This window comes from Nanorana parkeri, unplaced genomic scaffold, assembly GCF_000935625.1.
Source record: "Nanorana parkeri isolate BGI_ZX_2015 unplaced genomic scaffold, ASM93562v1 scaffold147, whole genome shotgun sequence".
Classification (NCBI taxonomy): domain Eukaryota; kingdom Metazoa; phylum Chordata; class Amphibia; order Anura; family Dicroglossidae; genus Nanorana; species Nanorana parkeri.
The window spans coordinates 1,841,375-1,863,589 of NW_017306415.1; the positions used below are offsets into that span (position 1 = coordinate 1,841,375).

At 38.1% G+C, this 22,215-nt stretch overlaps 1 protein-coding gene across 1 annotated transcript in view; it reads right to left on the reverse strand.

The window, feature by feature from the left end:
* Window positions 1-5,112: 5,112 nt before the first annotated feature.
* TRIM55 (tripartite motif containing 55) overlaps window positions 5,113-22,215 on the reverse strand; it is a 58,192-nt gene continuing 41,089 nt past the window's right edge. Inside the window, exons 5-10 of the mRNA XM_018554212.1 lie at window positions 16,698-16,931; window positions 14,296-14,318; window positions 14,080-14,204; window positions 13,156-13,164; window positions 10,771-10,979; window positions 5,113-5,454 (exon numbers count right to left, since the gene is read on the reverse strand). Of these exons, the coding sequence (XP_018409714.1) occupies window positions 5,113-5,454; window positions 10,771-10,979; window positions 13,156-13,164; window positions 14,080-14,204; window positions 14,296-14,318; window positions 16,698-16,931 (942 nt within the window). The remainder of the gene's footprint in view (window positions 5,455-10,770; window positions 10,980-13,155; window positions 13,165-14,079; window positions 14,205-14,295; window positions 14,319-16,697; window positions 16,932-22,215) is intronic.

Genomic DNA, 22,215 nt, shown 5'->3' on the forward strand with positions numbered 1-22,215 from the left:
AAAAGCAAAATCTTTTTTAGGTTTGGATAAAGTGGGGAAGGGTTAGAGTCTTTTCTGTTTTTTCTATTACGGTTTGTGCTCTCATTTTTTGGATTCACTTGTCTATTTATTCTTGTGACTATTGTCACCCAGACAGCAACTTAGTGAAAGCAAGAGGTGAGGGAACTCTTCCAATTGCGGCCACAGGTTCTAGAGACAACTGTCTGAGGTTGGATTTCCTCTTACTTTGGGGAGATTACTTTTCACTTTCTGTTGCCCAGATGTAAAGGGATATCTTCCTAATAAAACACAGACAGCAAAATAACCTGATAGAGGTTTTACCTCTTTCTCATTTTATCCCAAACCAAGCAAAAACGGTTGGGCTTTACATACACTATAACTTTGTAACCTTAACTGTAAACTAAACATTTACATTAATCCTGACAATGATTAAGTCACCTTAACCCTGATATGTAGCCTAACACTTAATGCCCTAACCTCTGACCCTAAGTTTACATTTTATTTTATACTGGATATAGCAAGGAAGGGCTAGAACATCTGTTTTAGTTTGCTTTGTTGGGGGTGGGAGGGGGGGAAATAGAGTGAAAAGGGGTTCAAAGTTGTGACAATGTTTGATTGCTGTCCATGCCTTCCTGTCCCCCAGAAATGTTAACTGTTCCGTACTCTGGATAGGGGTCACGGTATTGGCACTGAATTCTTCTATAGAAAGGTTTGTGAAAAGGACTCCTCTTACACACACATGCCCAAACTAATCAGTCCCATCCAAAATGCCGGGTGCTGGCCGACAGAGGCACGCCACGGCCGTCACCAGTAATGTATGTAAAGACGCACTTAACAGCCAGGACCTCAATGAAAAAAGGTTTATTCCCAGGAATCTACAATGTTACAAGCATGACAGGATCCACAGGCTCTGACATGTTTTGCCAAAAAGGCTTAATCATATCACCTCTATGATTAAGCCATTTTGGCAAAACATGTCAGAGCCTATGAATCTTGTCGTGCTTGTAACATTGTAGATTCCTGGGAATAAACCTTTTTACATTTATAAATTGAGGTCCTGTCTGTTGAATGCGGCTTTACATGCAGTTCATTGGATTACTGAATTATTTTAGTCAAACACTAAATGCACTGGTGTCAAGCATGTATCTTTATTGCCAAAGCATTGATGCCTGAGCATTGAGCAGATACTGTCTGTAGTCTTCTTTGTTGCACAGGAACAGTACTGATGGTAAAAAAAGGCAACCTGGGGAGAATAATTGTCTCCTGATAATGGTCAGCCATGGCTGCTTACCCCAATTTTAAGGGTCCATGGTTGATCACCTGATGTAAATATGAAATACTGTGTATTATTATTTTGTATTTTTATATTCAGCAAACAGGCCCCTTACCAGGCTCCTTACTTGCTTTACAAAGCTCAAATTTACACACACAGCTGAATGAGTCAGCAATTAATGCCCCTTACTTCCCTAAAGTGATTCTGTAGCAGGATTAATATTTTGTAAAAAATACACTTGAAAAAATAAAAAAATAAAAAAAAATTAATATACATCCATCCTGCTGCCCGAGCTGCTAAACTTTGCTTTCTTAAAGGGTCAAGCTTGTTGAAGAAACTTCAGCATCTAAAACACTTCTTTATGTGTTGTAAACCTGGTTTTCTGCTGCAGTCTGCAGTTCCTTCTACTGAACCTTATTTCACTACCATGCCCAATAGTGACATAGGTGCTGGCAAATGAAACCATAGAGCAAAGAGGGAGGTCAAGCTTTTGACACTCCTGTAAGAGTTGGATGCTAAAGATTCATTAGTTAGCTTAGCTCTTTAGGACAGCTAACATCAGCAGCACAGGCTGGGACAGGTGAGTATTTTTTTTTTTCAGTGTGTATTCTTTCTTTAGCTTTTTAACCTAGCAACAGAGGCACATTAAATCAGCTCCATAAAATGTTATTGTATTTCAATTGATATTTTTCTTTTAAACTGTCCAATATCTATATAAACAGCAATTATAGGCAAACGGAGGCAATTTTAGATCTAACAAATGTATGAGTTGTCCTTGACTGAAATAGTTTTTTTCGATGATCTTAGTAATAAACATCCCATAAATCACTGTGGATGTAGCATGGTCTCAACCACAGCACAACATTGTGTTAGAGGCAATATGGCGAATGTCAAATTCAGAACCTGTGCAGTTTAGGACAACAGACAAGATACCCGGAATAAAGTCATAAATGAAGGGGAATAGTTTCACCAGTCTATTGATGTAAGATTTCAGTTAGGTAAGTGTGTTCAGAGAACTCTGTGAAGCATCTGCTTAGCCTTTTATTAGGAATAAAGCAATCTTAGGAAGAACATAGCTGCAATTTGTGTACTCTTGGGTAGTGTTATCTTTATAGGAATATAGGGTAATTTATTATAGAGAGTTATAGAGATTTATAGACCAAGGGGTCCATTCACTAATCTGTGCAGGCAGCCAAGTGAATAACTGATCCGAAGTGAAGGGAGACGAACGCCATTCGGCTATTTACTTCAGCCCTGTACGGCTGATTTCAGCTGTACATTGGCTGGCGTTGGCGCCCTTTGGTTCAGCTGAACGCCTGGCAGTTCACTTGCTGCTGTTCATGAGTGAATAGCCGAATGCTGCAGAGCAAAAAATATATAAACAAAAGAAAGAAAAAAAAATGGTGTGGGGTCCACCCTCCCGATCCATAGCAGACCCTTTAGGTCTGGTAGGAAAGGTAGAAGGGCCCCCAAGTTAAAAAAGTGAAAAAAACGTGCGTAGGGTTCCCTCCAAAAATCACAGCAGGCCCTTTGGTTCTACCAGGAAATTTAGGGGGAACACCACCCCCAAACAGGGAAAAAACTTCCCTACCAGACCCTTAATCTGAGCAAAGGCCTGGCAGGAGGCCTGGCAGGGAAGGGGGCGGGGGTGAGCGAGCAACCCCCTCCTCCCTGTGCCACACAAGGCCACATGCCCTCGGCATTGCGATGGTGCTTTTCCAGAGGTCCCACCTGGAAAAGCACCTTCTCCCCATGCCAATGGGGACAAGGGCCTCTTCAGCCACAACCCTGCCTCGGTGGTTGTGGGGGTCTGAGGGCCTGGGGGCTTTTTTGCACCGGGGTACCCTCTTGTGAAAAGCTTGTACAGCAGAGCTTCAGTTCGACTGAACCAAAGGGATCCGGCGGCTGAAGTGAGCCAAAGTAAGTAATTCTAGCTGGTGCTATTTCCACTTTGGCATCAATACGTCTCTGGGAACCTCCTATGTACTTCAGGTTAGTGTCATTCCTCACAAAGATGTAACTAAATGTTAATATTTTCCTGTACAAAGTAAAATGAGTAAATTGTAAATCCCTGGTGTGATAAATCTTCCTTTATTTTTGGGGATTTTGGGAATTAAAAGTAAACCGTTAACCACTGGACTCCCTGCCTCTGGCATCAGTTTTACTTCATAATGCAATTTCTGTATCTTGGCACAAATAAAAAAATCCAGAGACCCAGGGGCCAGTGCTCTCCATGGGGTATTTCAATTATTACTTCACACTGTGCCTACATTTTACTAAGTGCTGTGTGGAGCCTGCAGAATCCCTTGGAGTAGTTTCTTTGTAGAGCTGAAGCACTCAAGGATAGGAGGAAATCCCTGTCACATGACTTGCCAACATCCTGGTACAGTTTTCCACCCTCTCATGGGGCTTTTTCCACCTATTAAAATAGAAAAGGCTTTTCTTGCTTCAAAGTCCCAAAGCAAGTGAAACAAAGAGTACATTTGTAACGCTATGCTACGCTACACTACACTTTATAAATGTGTTAAGAGATTAAAAACAAAAACTGTGGTATGGATACAATTAGGCCATACTGCTGTTTTAAAATGTGGACACTATTACACCCTCATAATTAATACGGCAGGTATGTAGGGTTAGAAACTCAACTGCAGAGATCTTTCCACCATATTTCATAAGAGATGTAAGCCAGTGGCTGATTCATTAAGTGGACTGATTATTTAAAGACCATATGCTTTATACATTCAACATATTCCAACTACTTTTATAAAAATAAATATCAGCTTGCAGCAAAAAGCAGCTTTGAATCTTATTTTTCAAACTAGTTAGAGGGATGATGATGATGATGTGTTAATACTCAAAAAATTTAACTTGTTCCTACCCATAATTGTAAATACCATGTACTGAATTTGGTTCCAGAGGTGATGCAGTATCATAAATAATGTCAGAATTGATAAGCAGAGAACTAATCCCTGTGAGGAAATAAGAAAACACTCTTGAACAAAAGAAAGCGATACTATATAGGGATTTAAGTACAGTGGGTTTGAGTTAGTAAACAATTTAAAGCATCAGCCTATCCAGGAACTAGCAGTTTAATTATGTGCACACAAAAGTGGGTTGCATCATTCTTTGACTTCTTATATATCGTAGTGACACCAGTGACAAGATCCTCCCAATATGGTTTCTGGTTGTGCCTTCCTTTCCATCTAAAGGCTTCCCTCCTAATGCAGCAGGGGGAGTTTAACACCTCCCACTGTACTCTTCATAATGCCATATTAATGTGCATTTCTTAGGCAAGAGTAAGGGTCTGGTGTATAGTGTAGGGAATAATTTTAACAATTGTTGGTAGGGCTCCTAACTAATCTATAGACAGACATGTTTTACCCATTATTTTGTAGGCTCGTAGAAAACCAAAATATTAAGTAAATTAAGAGTAAATGAAGAATTAAACACAATGGGGGATATTTATGAAAGAAGGTCAAGCATTTTAACTATGGTTTTGTGTCTCATGTGCGTTTTAACTTTACTGTTTTAGGAGGTAGGCAAAATAGTTTGCTTTTCTAGAGCAATTTTCAGCCCTGATATTATAAATACTACATATTGCTGGATAATATGGTTGCACTTCTAAATCTTAGTGAAATGCGTTTTTAAGAACAATTTAGGAAGTTTTTGCAAATGTATATTAATATGGGTTAAAAAATAAGAATAACACATATAAGGAGCTTTATAGGAAAGACTAGTAAAAATGGTTTTAGAATGTAAATGCCAAAATAATATTCTGCTACAATTCTTTTCATGGACATAAATAGTGATGAAGCAGCATAGACATAGCAAAGCATTCTTCATGATTTTGCAAGCTTAGCAAGCTCACTGCTCACAAATACAAACTGGAGGTGTTCACTAACCTGTGGCATATTTACAGATGAACTGGTGTCCTTACCAGCCTCTGCCATGTTCTGCTTAAAAGTTGTCGCTGGTGGGTCTACTTTCTTTACAGTCAGTTCCTTTGGAATGGGAGAACTTACTGGACCCATGGCCTCAGTCACTGGGGCCTTGTTAGGGCTGGATTGTTGCTGTGTCAGGTTCTTATACCAACTAGGGTAAAACAAGCGATCTGAAGTTTCTGATGCTGAGAGCACTTGAGCATTAGGCGTCTGTTGAATACCACTTGGCTCAACACTACCCTTTATCAGGACAGATAAAATAAAAAGAGACATTATCTTCTGGAATGCAGCTCAATCTTTTGTACATGGTGCTTCTGAAATATAGCTTATAAGGCAAAGTAATACAACAGGACAACCTCCGAAGATGAAAAAATTGTAATTAAGATTTTATTGTTTATTAACTATGTAACTCCAGCAAAGAAAGTTATTTGAAATCCTAGGTTAGATATACAAAATTGCCTGTGTTAGTACCATATTACACTTAGTCATGTGCAAAAATTGTGCATATATTTACAGATAGATTGATAGATAGATAGATAGATAGATAGATAGATAGATAGATAGATAGATAGATAGATAGATAGATCATAAATTGCTAGAATGTTATGTGTGAATGTGGCTAAATAGGTATCACTGCTAAGACCAGTGATACTCATTTAAGGGTCAATGAATGATACCAAATAATTTAATTTAAATGCATTTTTTTCTTCTCCTGCATATGTTTTTGTGTATTTCAAATAATTGCAGATTGCTACACATATCCTAATACTTTTGGGGTATTTTGCTTCATTGGAATCCAATATGGACAACATGGTTAAAGAAGAACTCCAATCAAAACTTTTTTTTGTTTTAAATAGTGTGGGGAAGGCTTAGAACCATCAGTTGTTTTTGCTATGTACCCCTTGTGAGATTTCCTATCACTTACTGTATTGGTTATACAACAAAAAGTAGGAAGCAAAAAAAAAACGCGTTGGCTAGTGTTTTACATTAATGTCTTTGCTTTTTTAACAGAAGAACTAGTTTCTCTTTCTAAGTAAAATGGGCTTTAAGCTAGCATCACAAGACAGGCCACCAAAACCAGCCCTGAAATTAGAGTCTGAATTCCTAAAAAAATTATTTGAGCATTTATCTTGACCACTTCTGGGGTTTCCCCAAGAAATCCTGAGCTATTTTGTAAAAAGGCTAACTGGAAAAGAAAGAAATTTCAGACCTTTAGGTGGTGAGGAAAAATGTTAAGTGCCTTATGTAAGTACTGTGCAAGGAACCCAGACATAATTAATGCATATCTAATGCTAAAATGTCAACAAAACAGAAAGTGATGAGAAATCCAAAATGTTACCGTTTTCCCCAGAACAGAAATAGAAGGGACACTTGCACTCTCGCATTGTAGAGATTTCCTCTCACTTCCTTTTCCATCTTTATGGCAGGAAGTAAAAGAAAATATCTCCAATGGGGCACCCTTCTATACTTTGTCAAAATCTGAAAAAAATTAGGATTGCACACATTTTTTTTTCTAAATCAGTTTATGCAAGAGTGTTTACTAATAGGTAATTATGTAAACAACATTTTTTACAGATCATTAACACAGATCATTAACACAAATGATCACACAGCTAACTTCATAACTAGTAATCCCATATATATAATCTAACAACTCTAATGTTGATGCCTTCTTTTAAGGTTAAGCTCCAGGAATACAGCTAAATAATACAATACATTTATGTGTACTGCTTTAGATTTAAAACAATTGATAATTCTGTTCAGCTGATTTTATGATCCACACAACCTTGTCATGTAGCACTACCAAGTCCTGTGTCTCTCAACTTGTTCTGATACAAAAATAATTTTAACCAAAATCGTATTTGACCTTGCTAAGAAACGCTTCTCATTGGTCAGCGTGGTCACCTGACTGCACTGACCAATGAGTGCTTGCAATTTCTGAGGGAAATTCAAAATCCATAGCGCAGGGCTACACTGGATGGCAGTTTAAGGTACAGAAAGTAACCCATACTGGGGGAGGGGAAGGACCGTTCACCAAAAGGTAAGTATAGTGGGGAGGGGGGGACATTTGGCCAGATTTAAGCAGGTAATTCAATTTACCCAAATTATTTGGGAAAGTGAACTTAACCTTTAATGTGCATTGTGCGTGTTAGAGAGTGCTGCTGCCCCACTACCACAATATGGCACACAGTGGAATTGGTTTTTATTCTAATTTGTATTTATTTTATTATATTTATTTTTTGCCACTTTTTTATTTTTATTTGATTATCTTTTATTGTTTTATTATTTTGTATTTTCTTTACCTTTTTATCACTTTTACATTTTTAAAATGTTCATTTTACACTTTTAAATGTTTAATTTTTTTACCTTTTTATCACTTTTTTTTTATTTTAATTTTATTATTTTGTATTATTTTATCACTTTTTTTTTCACTTAACTGTATTGATATCACACAGGGGGTAACAAGCACCTATGTGATATCATTCGGAGGTAATAGGCTCTCTTTATGAGCTTGTAGTCCAGTACAAAAGATACAGCTCAGCATTGTGCTGTATCTTCTGTACTGCTCCATTTGTTACAGCTGACACAGGACACGTTGTGAATACAGCATTCCTGTGTCACTGATCACAGAGCAGAGAGAGCAGAGTGGAGGGCCGACGTTCACTGCTCTGCTCCCCACTCTCCATCCTCAACTGTTTTGCAATGGTCCTGGGTCCCCAGAAGAGCGGGAGAACCCGAAAACCACAGCAGGGAGGGGGTGGACCATGGGGGATGGACCTTAAAGGGGAGGGGCAGACCTTGGAGGGGAAGGGTTAGCAGGTGGACGGGCGAGCAGGCTGCTATTCAAGTGATCTGGGTGGATCACTTGTACAAGCAGCCTGAACCTATTTAAAAATTTTAAGTGCCATGCCCTGTATCAGCCCCGATACTGATACAAGTATCGGTACCGGGACATCCCTAGTAAATATGGTTTATCCCTTACATTAGGGAGTAGAGGTATGACAAAGGGTTTTAGGACCTTATGTATTTTTTTATTATGTCAGTTATGAACCCCCTGCTAGAGGTAATAGGTCTCCCTGTAGTTACTGACTGACATTTTAAAATAATACATAATAAAAATAATACATAATTAGTTTAAAAAGCATATTTTTATATTGTCTTGAACTCAGTTTCAACGTACGTACAGTTTCAGCTGACACAGAAAAAGTGCTGCACTGCAAAGTTAAGTGTCAAATGTGTCAATCTCAAGGGGTGGGTTGTTTTTCTATTAGTATTGTGTCGAAGTATGTAGTATTGTATAAAATTAGAATGGTATCGCTTTAAAGGGGTTGCCATATTTTGAAAATGAGGATTCATTGTTAATTTGGTAATTGTGGATCATATATATATAATTCCCACCCTGCTCTAGTACTGCACCTTCATGATTAAGCCCCTATTGGGGAGAAAGACATCGAAGGAGTAGCACAGGGTCTGCCTGTGAGCGATGTGCCACAGTCTGTACTACTTACAGTTGGGCTTGTTGGATATCAAGGAAAAAAGAACAGCGGAATTGCAGCCCGTTTGTATTTGGATACTGTGGGGAGAATTGGATTCTAGTGGTTCTGCACCTGCAGCTGGTGAATGATGTATGTTTAATTCCAGGCTCAAGTATGGGTATCTTTGCATGCACTCTTTTCAGGGTTACTAGTAGTACTATTACCTAGATTTATTTTGTGTTTGGCTTAGTAGTCCTAATAGAAATATCACAGGACCTCATTTGTTTATCAGAAAAGCACTATCTTTATGCTGTGTATGTTTCACATAAAAGATAAGTCTAATATGAAACGTTTGTGAACAGAGATTCTAAAGGGGTCTTTTGATGAAAGGATGGAGATGAAAGCTTCTCACAATAAATTATTATTTGCAACCTGGTGAAAAGAGTTCAGAATAAACATGATTTAAATCATTTACAAATGATAATGATTCCTAATTAATACCAATTCAGTAATTTTTCTTCTATAATTAATGTCATTCACACCATCAGCTATGAGCAGATGTTAATATTGTCTGTGTAGGAGAGAAGCGGGAAGTGAGGGAGGTAACAAATTGAATGACAATTTATAGACACACACGACAAAGAGTGTATTTGAAACTGTCAAACTGAAGCAACTAGCGGAATAATTCCTTGGCATAATCTTCATTCCTCTGTATGATCTTCATATAAATCTGACACCTACATAAGGTGAGCTTATTTACAAGCTCCTTACAAACTGAAAAATAGTCTTAACTAAAGCTGCGGGAATTCCTAGCTCAAAATCTCTTAAGCACAAAACTTTTTTTTCCTGTTCTAGTCAAAGTGACTAGTTTGTTGAAAACAGCACTTGCTCATTGTTAAACATTTGCAAGTTTTGCAAACTTTGGCAAATGTTTACTTATGTTCCTTCCCAATACCTTAACATACATAACTATATATGCTAACTTTAACTTGTTTAGGTTATGCTAAACATTCTTGTGCAATGCAAATTCAGGGAATATTATTAAAGCAGAGCTAAATACATTGTTTTACAAACCAAAGAATTTGTTATTCGGTACAGTTAGTCTGGTGATTTACACTCATGTGCCCCTCTGTAGGGTGACCTAATTTTTTGTTTCAACAAATCAGCTTCCTTTGTCACCTATCCAACTCCATCCTGCTTACGGGACAAAAAATCTGCATCATCCCCTACATTAAGCATTTTCCACTCATCCATTAGGTGCAGACATAATTTAGGGAGCAGAAAAGTTGGACCAAAAGGTAGTAGAATAGTTTTAATCCTGCAGCACAGGTATTTGAATTGCGTCCTTGTATCCAACTATATATTTCTTAGAACAGAACTTCAAGATTATTGTTAGGCCTTGTTTGCTGATAATTGCGAGTGTATGCGCTGCCCCAAAGTGCTACAGTGGGCAGATATCAACACAATACACACACACACAGATTTCTCTTTGCTTATCAGGTGAACTCTGTAAACACCCATCTCAAAATTAGACTCTAGTCTGCATCATTTGACACAAAGCTAACAAGTTTTTGCCAGGAAAAAGCAGATGGTCTGCTTTAGCCTTATAAGGACCTGATTGCCTTTGTGAACTTTCAAGTCTGTTCCACTAGTGACTATAGGACATTTCACTGCAGGAGCTGTACATGCCAGTTAAAAATAAAACTTTTTATTCTCGAGATTTTCACTCTTTATAACAAATTGATTCATGGTCTATGTAGATTTTTAAAGCAATTTAACTAGCATAAGACCAATAAGTATTTCATATTGTCAATCTTGGCAACAAATTGAAACATGCATAGAAAGTTCATCATCAAATAATTTAATGTCTGCATTTCACCTATGGCACCTTAGAAAATACATTAATGTGAAATTTCCTTTATGTATGAAATTAGTACAGTTTATTTCTTATCAATGTTATTGCACATATCATACATATGTAACATCTAAGTAATTGGTTGTGATTGGTTATGCCAATTTGAGGATTAAGCCATGAAGGAAACATGAAAAATGTTAGTGTGAGTTAAGGTGTTTAAATTACTTGTGGGGCAGGAGAACTTGGATCCTGCTGATCTGTCTTTTGAGGGGAAGTCAGTTCTTTGCTGGTACTTGTGGAAGTGGAGGTGGATTCTGGTGTGGGCTGAGGACTTTGGGTCACTTGCTCTGATGCTTCCTCTTCACCAGAAGATTCTGTGTGGACTTCTTCTAAATCTTCAGCCTCTCCCGCATCCTCTTCATCCTCTTCATCTTCTATATGAATGTGAATGTCAAATATGTTAGTGCACATTTAGGCCCATAAGAGCTGTCTTACATAGTCTATTAATGTCAGATACAATTTTGAATCTATTGTACATTGATATATGCAGCAATGCAGTTGTTTAGTGGTTAGGACTAGTCCTGGGCGAATCTGCCTGGTTTCAATGGGCCAAAAGTTTGGAGAATCTTTGTGTGACTTCTGAAAACCTGAACTTAGAGGCAAATCCCATTAAAGTCTATAGGGAGCAAATGTTAAATTCTGCCCGTATGTAAGACTTATGGGTGATCTACTGTAAAAAGAAGCTATGAAAAAGCAATTGTAAATACTAATGAAAAATTTGTTTAGGTATTGAGAACTCTTCCTGTACCAGATAAAAAGATTTTAGGGAATCATAATACATTTGCTCAAATCTAAAAATGGTCCATTTATTCCAGAGTGCAAATGCCACATTGCTTTTTGTAGCTAGCCATACACAGCGATTTTCTCTTGTGTGGTCCACAGTATGAACAAGAGAAAATCAAATTAAACCCCATACACGCTAAACAAGGTAGATGGAAGAATCTTCACTGTCAGCTATTGTACTTTTTGCTGAACAGTGACTGTACCTCATAGGATGCAGTCACTGATCAGCCACTATTTTTCCACCTGGCTCAGTCTATTTTTAAATTGACTTTTGTCAAGCCAGGTGGTGTTTGCAGCACCCACAGCTCAAATTTCAGACAATTTAGCAGAAATCAGCCAAAATTTACATTTACTACAGTGTACACCTTAGATTTTAGTTCATTTCAGTTTCTAAAGAGTGGCTCACATCACTAAAAAGTAAAAGAACATCAGATGCATATAACGTTATTTTTTTTTCTTCAATACGGTATTGTTTACAGCCATTGATGTCCAAGTATTGTCTGATCATTGCTGCCAATGGTTCAATAGTTATTGCAAATTATAATGGGGATTAGGGGGGATCCTTGATAAGTGCCACACTAAATTATGAATGATTGAAAAACAGTTATTTATTCTAATTCTTCTACAGAGATTCTGATACAGAATTTTAACACATTTGACAAACTCGGAGTTGAAATTACATTTTCCATCACTGCGCAATAATAAGGCCACTCAGTATTATCAAAAGCTTTAATTGCATCTACAGATAGTATTGCTGTCTAAGAAATCTAAAATGGTTATTTACAAAAAGGGTGAAGAGATTGGAGAAGGCAGGATACGTGAACAATTTAGGACAACAAAGCTGAACTGGAAAGTGAGCTGAATTGGAGAATTTTTCCAAATCAGCTATGTTGGCCTAGATCAGGGGCGCCCACAATTTTTCGTCTGGAGATCTACTTTTCAAATGACGAGCTCAATGAGATCTACCAACGAAAAAACACCTGCATTCAGGGGCAGGAGGGGGCGTGGCAGTGCATTGAAGTCAATAGCACCGCAGCCACGCCCCCAGTGCAATCGTTGCACCAGGAATGCAGGCACATTAGTGCCTGGGTTCCAGGTCCAGTGCGATCTGCAAAAATGCTGCATTTTTGCAGATCGTGCTGGACCGGAACGCAGGCATTAATGTGCCTGCGTTCCGGGCACAGGCAATCACACTGAGGGCTGGGGCATGGCTGTGGTGCCATTGACTTCAATGCACCGCCACGCCGCCTCAGCCGCATGAGCACGGCGGGAGGACAGGACACATTGAGCCGATCGCGATGTACTAGTGTTCACTACTGGTAGATCGTGATCTACCAGTAGTGTTCTACTACTGGTAGATCGCGATCTACCTAATGGGCACCCCTGGCCTAGATTGTTCACTTCTTCTGCTCTCTCCAAACTCTTCACCCTTTTGTGAATAACCCTGTATATCTTCCAGTTCAAAAACGTATTTATTCTAAATAGCTACCTAGTTGTTCATCTAAGTATGTCCTTTTAGGAGCATATAAATGACTTTATAGAATATCTACTATCAGGTAGTAGATAAAAATGTGCCATTCGTTTTGTTCCGAATTGAAATTCGTACACATTTTTTGCCCCTATATATGCAGATTGTGGTTGAACCCATGTTATAGTTGCTAGTAAACACCCTACTTTACCTGCCTCTTTAAAGTAATGCTTCTTCAATGCAATTTTCACTAAGTAATAGAAGGATTAATAATATTTTCTTTTCTGCCCTTGTATCACCACATTCCTCTCCTATTCCTTGGTATTTGCTTTAACAATTGAGATTTGCTTCACAAGCAGCCCTTCAAAACATCCCAGACTACCAATGAGGAAGCCGTAGAGTTATTCCACCCCACGAAATCGATCAGAAAGAAAGAAAAGTATCTCGGCTATTACTTTTATGCTTTCTATGCTGGTACCAATAGTGCTCCTTACAGGATATGGGCTGTGCCAGTACCAGTAATGCTCATGTATAGGGCACTGGGCTGTGCTGGTTCCAGTAGGGCAGGCTACTAGGCTGTGGTGGTATTAGTAGTGTAGGGTACTGGGATGTGCTGGCACCAGTAGTACTCCTATGCAGTCTGGGTTGCACTTGTAACGGTAGTGTTTCTATGCAGTGCCAGTCCCAATACAAGATTCTCAATGCCCCACAGGAGTCTGGAGTAGAAGCAACATTTATCAGAAAGGTCCTGTATACTGCTTCTTGGATATATGCCATTGCCATCATCTACCTAAGCTTCCTATTCCATTCACATAAACAGGTATGTTTGTCAGGCATTCCGGAGCAGAGGTACCAAAGGGCATTTGGAGCTGCCTTCTCTGTCTCTGGATGCCTTTCCATTGCTTCTGATCATGATGTTACTCTCTTAATAATCCTGTTGCTTGCAAGTTGCCTCATTGGACAGGATGACTAGTATGACATAGGCCTTAGATTGATTAGATGTGCGAAAGCTCACTGTCGAACCCACTTAGATCATACCAATAGTGGTAAGGTGCTTAGACAAGAACTCTAATATATGGTGAATTACATAAAATGTCTACATGTATATGAAACCTTCAGATATCTCATGTATTCAAATGTTTTCACTTTTTTTGCAGCATTTTACCTAATAAGTGTCAAATATGATGTCATATGCAACATACTTCCTGGAATATGGCGCATACCTCTATAAAAACTTATTTCACGTATTATTCTCTCTTCTCTGTTTAGGTCCACTGTAAAGTGATTCATGGTTTCATATCCTGGGTCGATTTTATCCATTTGAAATCCTCTGGATGCTTCTGTTATTCTAAAATATTAAAGAGCGTATGATACAATTTATAGTCACAAGCTGAGCAATACACATTTACATAATAGTCTTAGTATAAAATGGCACTCACTTTTGTAGCAAAGCCTTGGAATTCTGTGAAGCATACAAAACAAAATACCCATTAAAGAAAAATATTTTAAACAATAAAAACTTCATAGTGTTCCTTTTCATGTACTCTTTTGTGACTGTATTGTACCTCAGACCTTTGGCATACAGTAAAACAGATATTCTTTCATACATGTTTTTTAGGGAAAACCCTATTCACAATTATTACTGCAAATTGCTACTAATAAATCTTTATAGGTTCTAATAAACTTCCCCTGATATATACACGGGTAAACAATAATAGCCAAATCAGAAGAGTTACAGGGATTCAACAAAAACTTGCACGGCTTTGGGATACATTCACACCTATATTTTAGGTGCATTTAGTGATTCCTGTGGCAGGAAGTTGCATCTTCCTGCAGCAGGAATCCCTAATATGCTGTTTACAAGCGGCAGTTGTCACCTGTTCAAGTTAATAATTGGGTGACAGCAGTTGCATTTGAAAGCAGCAGGATGCTGGCACACTGCACGGTGGTATGGAATACAATTACATGTGGTTGGGAATAGATCACTATCCCTGGGCACAAGATCGATGCTTCCAGGAACAGTGATTGATTCCTAACTACATTTATGGCAGATTAGGGATTCCTGTTGCAGGAAGTTGCAAATTCCCGATGCTAGAATCCCTAATTGCACCTAAAGTGTAGGTGTGAATGAGGGCTTAGCCTTCAACCAAATCTAGTATATCGCAAGTGAGTTGCGCTCGGTCTGAAAGCAAATAAGATAAAATAAATGAAATATTGTGTAATCTTAGCGATGTGAAAATTATAATTAAACAAATGTGGGTGCCGGGAATCAATATCTCGGCTTTAGGTGAAAATTTAACTGTGCAAAAAATTATTATAAATCCCGGTGATCGCTATCCCGGTTTATAACTGTGCAATACGACAATCAAAAAAAGGTTTTCGATCACCAGCCGGTGTATCGATTAGGCGTTATACTGAGTGCACTTAATTTGTCCAAACAGACTTCCTAGGCACAGTCACGAAGGAGAAAAGGAGGGAGAAAGAAAGGAAGGAAAAAGAAAGACCTCTGAAGAAAACTTCCTGGATGTACTGAAAAGGCTGCCGCTAAATTGACCACTGCTGATACCTCTAACCCTTGCTGCCTGAGACGAGCCATCATCTCATCCAATAAGACTCTGAACATTTTTCTTGATCTTAATAGGTTTCCGTCGCCAGCGAGAGGTGAGGGTGTCCGCCATAGGAAGGAAAAAAGCAGACCAGATCTTTGAGAAAGGAGCACGGATCACTGGAAACCATAGGACTTTCTGGATTCTCTGAATTATCCATGGGTTGGAGACGTTTGAACTGACCGCTTTGAACTGACTGCTCACTAAGATCGGTGCCGGTATTCTGGTTAATTAACCCCGTATTTAATCTTTTTCTTTGAGAGGGATCAGAGTGCATGGAGCAGCATTATATATGTGATAATCTTTCTATTGTTTCATTTTCATATGATTTAGTGTTCGCACTATATTTAAATACTTGTCACTATTTGGAGTTTGGGACTTTATAATTGGTTTTGCTTTTCCTATACACGACCAGTCCATGTTATCTGGTCATTTATATTTGCTGTCTTTGAATAGATGTTCACAGCATTAGGAAGTCTGTTTGGACAAATTAAGTGCACTCAGTATACAGCAACACCTAATCGATACACCGGCTGGTGATCGAAAACCTTTTTTTGATTGTCGTATTGCACAGTTATAAACCGGGATAGCGATCACCGGGATTTATAATAATTTTTTGCACAGTTAAATTTTCACCTAAAGCCGAGATATTGATTCCCGGCACCCACATTTGTTTAATTATAATTTTCACATCCCTAAGAGTACACAATATTTCATTTATTTTATCTTATTTGCTTTCAGACCGAGCGCAACTTACTTGCGATATACTAAGTTCACTCACACACATTGTTGCGGCTGGTCCAATTAGTTAGTTAGTTTTCACACCTAGCGCAGTGATTCTTGAATTACTTCAACCAAATCTGTCACAAATGAGGCATAATAACAATGTTTGGGAGACTAATCTATTAAGTTGGAAACTGGTAAATACATTAATGCTGATACTACTGAGTAATAAAGAGGGAAATTAGTTAGCAATTTTACTAACTTGATTTTAAATCTCTAACTCAGTAGTACAAATTTGCATGGGGTTGGAAACATCCATTGCTGCTCTATGCCTGGACCCTGCAGAATTTAAAAACTTCTAAACTGAATCACATCAATTCTAATTGGTAGATTAAGCTTACAGCACTTTGAATTCTTTTCACCTGAGTACACCTACATCTCAATTTTTTTTGCTAAGGTGAAAAAAAATATATACAACTTATAAATTATTGTTAGTGGTCACATGTACTCACTTGAAGGAACACTGCCATTTCTGGCTCATCCATGAACTGAATTCCTGATTCCACCAGTTTTGAAACCGTTTCCGTATGATCCGCATATTTCTTCATTAAAGACTTTACATATTCAAGTTTTTCCTCTTGGTCTTTTGTGATTACTTGGGTTAGTTCACCTTTTCTCTCTTCAAGTATAGCATACAAATAATCAAACCTCTCACACAGCTGCTCTTTTTGTCTCTTGCAGTTTTCCTGAAAGACGAAGAAATTGACTTAAATTTGGTTTATAAACGGTTGAATCTCAAATTCACTGAAGATTTATGCAAGATTCACCATGGATCTTAGCAGTTTTTCCAAGAATCATTCACCTAATTTACAACATGTGCACACAGTTGCTATTTGCCAAATTATCCACCAGGGTCAAAAAGATTTACCAACACTTGATTTATAATTCCTAATGGTAAGGGCTACTAGATGTAAAATTTGCCTAATTTATAAGGCCCCATTCACACTGAGCGATTCGCAAATCGCGCATTTGTTGCGCGATTTGCGCGATATCGCGCGTTTGCCGCGCGATATCGCCCATTTGCCGCGCGATATCGCGCATTTGCCACGCGATATTGCGCAAATGGTTGCATTGAGCAACCTAGAATCGCGGCAAAATCTGCTCCAAAAAGGGTCCTGCTGTAGCAACGCACGACCCGCGACAGCAACGGACCGAGCCCCATTGAGATGCATTGGAGAGCGATATTGCGCGGTAAATACCCGCGATATCGTGCGGATTACCGCGCGATAAATCGCTCAGTGTGAATGGGGCCTAATGCAGCAAATGTTACAGGATAGACTTTGTAAAATTCACCACTCTGAACATGGCAAATCCACTGATTCCTTATGCAGACCTCAATTACTTGTCTGTCTAAGCCCATTCCCTGAATCTTTGCCACAAATTAACTTTTTTTCTTCATTTTCATTTTGTGACATATACCCCTGTAATATTTACTTTCATTTTTTACCAATCCAGAAAATATGGGATAATCCAGGCCACCAAAGGTGCCTGGATTTTCCTGACTATTATAAATATGCCCCTCAGATACATACATGTTAGCATGCACTAATGTGGCCACACTTACAGTAATTTTTCAAGAGGTTCAAATGGAATAAACATTTTTGTTAAAATTATTCTTTTTTTATCATATTTTTGTGAACAGGGTCGTGTGTAGATTACATGGTGTTTTGTGGAACACCACCCAGTGCAAAAAAAGAGATTCTTGGGTTGCCTCTGGTCTGAGTTTGAATAATGGGATTTATTTATAAACACAAACTTATTGGGCACAGCATTTTCTCCTCTCTCTGGTGCTAGGGCATTTTTTAGGGCATATCAACATGGGGCATATTTTTGATTTGTAATGGTGCATTTACTTGTGTTTAGATGCTTTCAAGGGCAGATCAGATACTCTGAATGTGTGTAAACGCATGTAAACACAGGAAAAAGTTGTCTGGAAAGTATAACGTTTGATTATACTTCCCAGATCAATTTCTCTGCAATTAAGTATAACAAATGCAATATGCATGTGTCAATGTAGTGATTACTCAGCAGGCTTCTCTTTCCTACCACTGAGCACCTTTTAGTTTCCATACAAAAGTATTGTCTGTGCCTCTTTTGGTCTTCTGTTTGAAGTTTTAGTCATGGAAAATACAGATTGCTGCACCCACCAAATCTTTACATTAGATCCCTGCTCAGTGCTGGAAACATTTGCAGTGCAAAATATTAGTTTAATAAAAAATAACTTCCAGAGGGCAGACATACCAAGCCTGACATAGTTCTGTCGAACCTTGCCATTATGCATAACTGAAATTAAGGACATCACATGCATAGAAGTGACAATTTTTCTCAGGGGCATAACTAAACACCTGGAACTAGTGCCAAATTTTATCAAAGGTCCCCACAACATTTGCAATAACACTCAAGCTGAAATCATGAAAGTAGCTATTAACTGATAATACATTAATTATTATGATAATGCTTCCATTACAGAGGAAACAGAGAATAAGTCTTTAATTAGTGCGAGAGTTTAGAACACAGGCCCCAAACTGCGTCCTGCCTCTGCAGCCCTTGTCTTTAAACACTGTTTATTTATTATTATGTTTATGCAATTATCAGTGCCGAAGAGGCTTTTTAACTCTTGATTAGTCATGTTTGGGTACATCACTGGTCACTATACTAACTTATCCTTATCATTTTTGCCTCCCACCCCTGTCCTAAATGATCCGTCTCCCTTTTGTACTTACCGAGATCTGATGGGCATAGATGCGATATTGTTTACATCCAGCTCCACAATGCTCCCTCTGCTGGCTACACCTGCACATTACATTCCTGTAGACTTCTATGGGGCCGTCTCCCAGCTGGTAGACAGATGCGGCCAGGAGAGGGAGATTTGAAGAACTGGATGTCAACAAACAACGGAGAGCAGCCCTCAGATCTCAGTAAGTATAGATCTGCAGAAGGTGATGGTGGGATCATTTAGGTCAGGGAAGGAAGACAAAAAGAAAAAGAGCTCTTTGTCTAAAAGTGCACTTATTCTTTAAGTTGTATAACTGGTCTTTGCATAGGAAAGTACAGTCCCTCATTCTATATCTAAATACATACCAATTAAACAAAAAAAACATTCTTTCACTTTTCGGGGAAACATGCTACCTCCTGAGTGGGTTTAGCTTTCATCCTATGCACCACACAATTTTCTTATTAAATCCTTATTGTTCCCAATTTACTTCTGAATATTTTCCGAATGAAAATGTACCCGAGCAGGTCAGGGTGTTTTCTAGTCCACACACCACCTTCTCTTTAAGCCACTGCAGCATCACACACTGACAGTGAAGAATAAGAGGGAGGATGAACGAAGAAAAACAAAATATGAAAAGAAGCATGGAAGCATATGGCCAAAACTTCCTGCAAGGGATTATAAAAAGCTCAGATTGAAATAAATTGAGTGGGCCATGTTTAGTGCAGTTAAAATGCTTTCTTAGCTTCCAAGTTTCAAATCAGCAGTGTACTGACTGATTTTATATATCATGTAAAATTGCTCTTTAACATAATCATAGGTGATTAGTCATGTGATCACTTTATACATTTCTTACATATGATAAAAATGTCTTTAATTAAATCTGTTTAGACACACTTTTATATAATGATTATTTTAGTATAGTAATTTCTGTGATAATAGCATCATCTTTTTTACCACATTCAAATGGATAAGCTTATTTTGGACCTCGGTGGAATTAAAAGCCACAACCATTTACTATCACTGTATTCAGCTATTGGAAGCATAAAGGTAATTTTGATCTTCATTTCTCTTCTTTTTTGCATCTAAATTGTTCTTCTGACCCTATCTAAAACCAATAAGCCTTCACATTTAAATCCAATAAACATTCGCATAGCTTTCATTACATCAAATAAAGACAGCTCACAGAACAGTGACCCGGACTGAAATGTGACCAAGTCACTAACACTTTTCATTCTTAACCAGGAGACAAGTAGAAGGGTAAAATAAGGCACAAGTGGAAGATGATTGCACTTATAGCACAGTGCAATTAGAATGCTCTTTCTAAAGGACACTGCAGATATAAATCAGTCACCTGAGGGGTCATTTACAATATTACATCTGCAAATGTTATGACGCCACATTTTTAACCAGGCACTGGTCTGAGCTATTGAAGCCTACAGTAAAAATAATAAATAGTCTAATAATAAAAAGTCTAAGATAAAAATACAACCTAAAGTGAAACTGTAGGCAAAGTTAAAAAACTATGGGCTAAGGTAAAAATTATATATGGTATGATTGATCCATTATGGTGTCCCCCCCTGTAACATAGACATACACCAGGGGGTATTGCATGGCGCTGCAAAATGCTGTGGTAGTAGTTTTGGGTCAAGGGTGCCACTCCCTCTATGCAAGTCACTGACTCTGTATCCAGTAAAACATCCCCAGACCATCAAACTTCCTCCTCCATGTTTGACATTTGATGTCACAAACTGTGTGATGAACCCAAGATCTCAAATTTTCATTTATCAGTCCATAAGACCTTCTTCCGGTCTTTAGTAGTCCACTGGCAGTGCTTCATGGCCCAGGCAAGCCTCTTTTTCTTATTTTGCCATTTTAGCAATGGCTTTCTTACTGCCACTCGACCGGTCAAACCTGCAGCTCGAAGTCCTCTCTTTACAGTTGAAACTGAGGCTTACTTCAATCAGTGTTAAGCTGTACTTGAAGCTGTTGTCCTGTTAGCCACCTGCCACACAAGCTATTGTCGCTCAGAAACTTGTCTTCTGATTCTGTTGTGGCTTTGGGTATGCCAGACCTCTTCCTGGCAGAGTTTCCTCCAGTTCCCAAATGCCTTTTGATAGTGTAGGAAACTGTATTCACTGACATCTTGGTTTTCTTTGCTATTTCTCTAAAGGAAAGACCTACACTTTTAAGGGTTATAATGGTCTGTCTGTCTACCTTTGTTAATTGCCTTTTTTTTAGATCAATGTACTACTTCCTGGAGTACCATACTGTCCTAATATTGCTTAAGAGGTTATAGTAACACAGTCTGTTCCAACACTGCTTTTATGCAGCTAGAGGGCTTGTGAGTAATCAACAAAAGTTGGGACACCGTTACGAAATGTTAGCATAAACTTTCAAGGCTTAATTTACTTACGTTGCTGCAGAACAACTGTGAGCTGTTAGCCTATTATTTCCTCTGTGAAAAAGCCCTTTTTGTATAATTCTGAAATGTACATTATTTTTCAGTTTTTGTTAACCTTAACTTCTTTTTTTCACCTCTGGCAGTTTACCTCTTACCTCTGTACCATTTCAGGTTATTCACTGGACTTGAACTGCTTACATTTCAATAAAAACTGGAAAAATGGGTGTGTTGTAAAACTTTTGACCAGTAGCGTAGATTAACATTGCCTTCTTCAGGCAGCAGTGGCATCTTTTGTACCAGCTGTTGAATACTGTAATTGTCTTATATAACTACAGTTTAAAAAAATAACTATTAAATTTTACACATTTGTCTTCCTTTAATAAAAAAAAATACAGAGCAGATTTCTTTTATTGAAACAAATGTACCAAATGAAAACCTTAAATATGCTTAAAATGTATTTAGGTATGCAAATTCATCAAGTTAATCCCTAATGCTTATTTTGGGCTGGGCATCTAGACATCAGTGACCTCTAGTTAGGAAAGGTTTAATCTGTTCAAATACTCTTATCTCTAAAGCAAACCCGTCCCAGACCTACAGACACCTCAAACTGTCCTTAAACAAAAAATGTAAAATTATATCTTACCTTAAGTAAAAAAAAAACATGCCAAATTTAAAAAAAAAAAATGGTTTGTGCTTCAACATTGTACATTTCTGAGATATATAAATAATTAAATAAAAAAATCAACATTAGAGCATATTTTTTTCATGGAATTATATTATTTAAGAGAAAAGAGCCAAAAATATTGTACAAGCTCAATGAAAACAACATAAGCTGTTTTATAGGTTGCAGAAG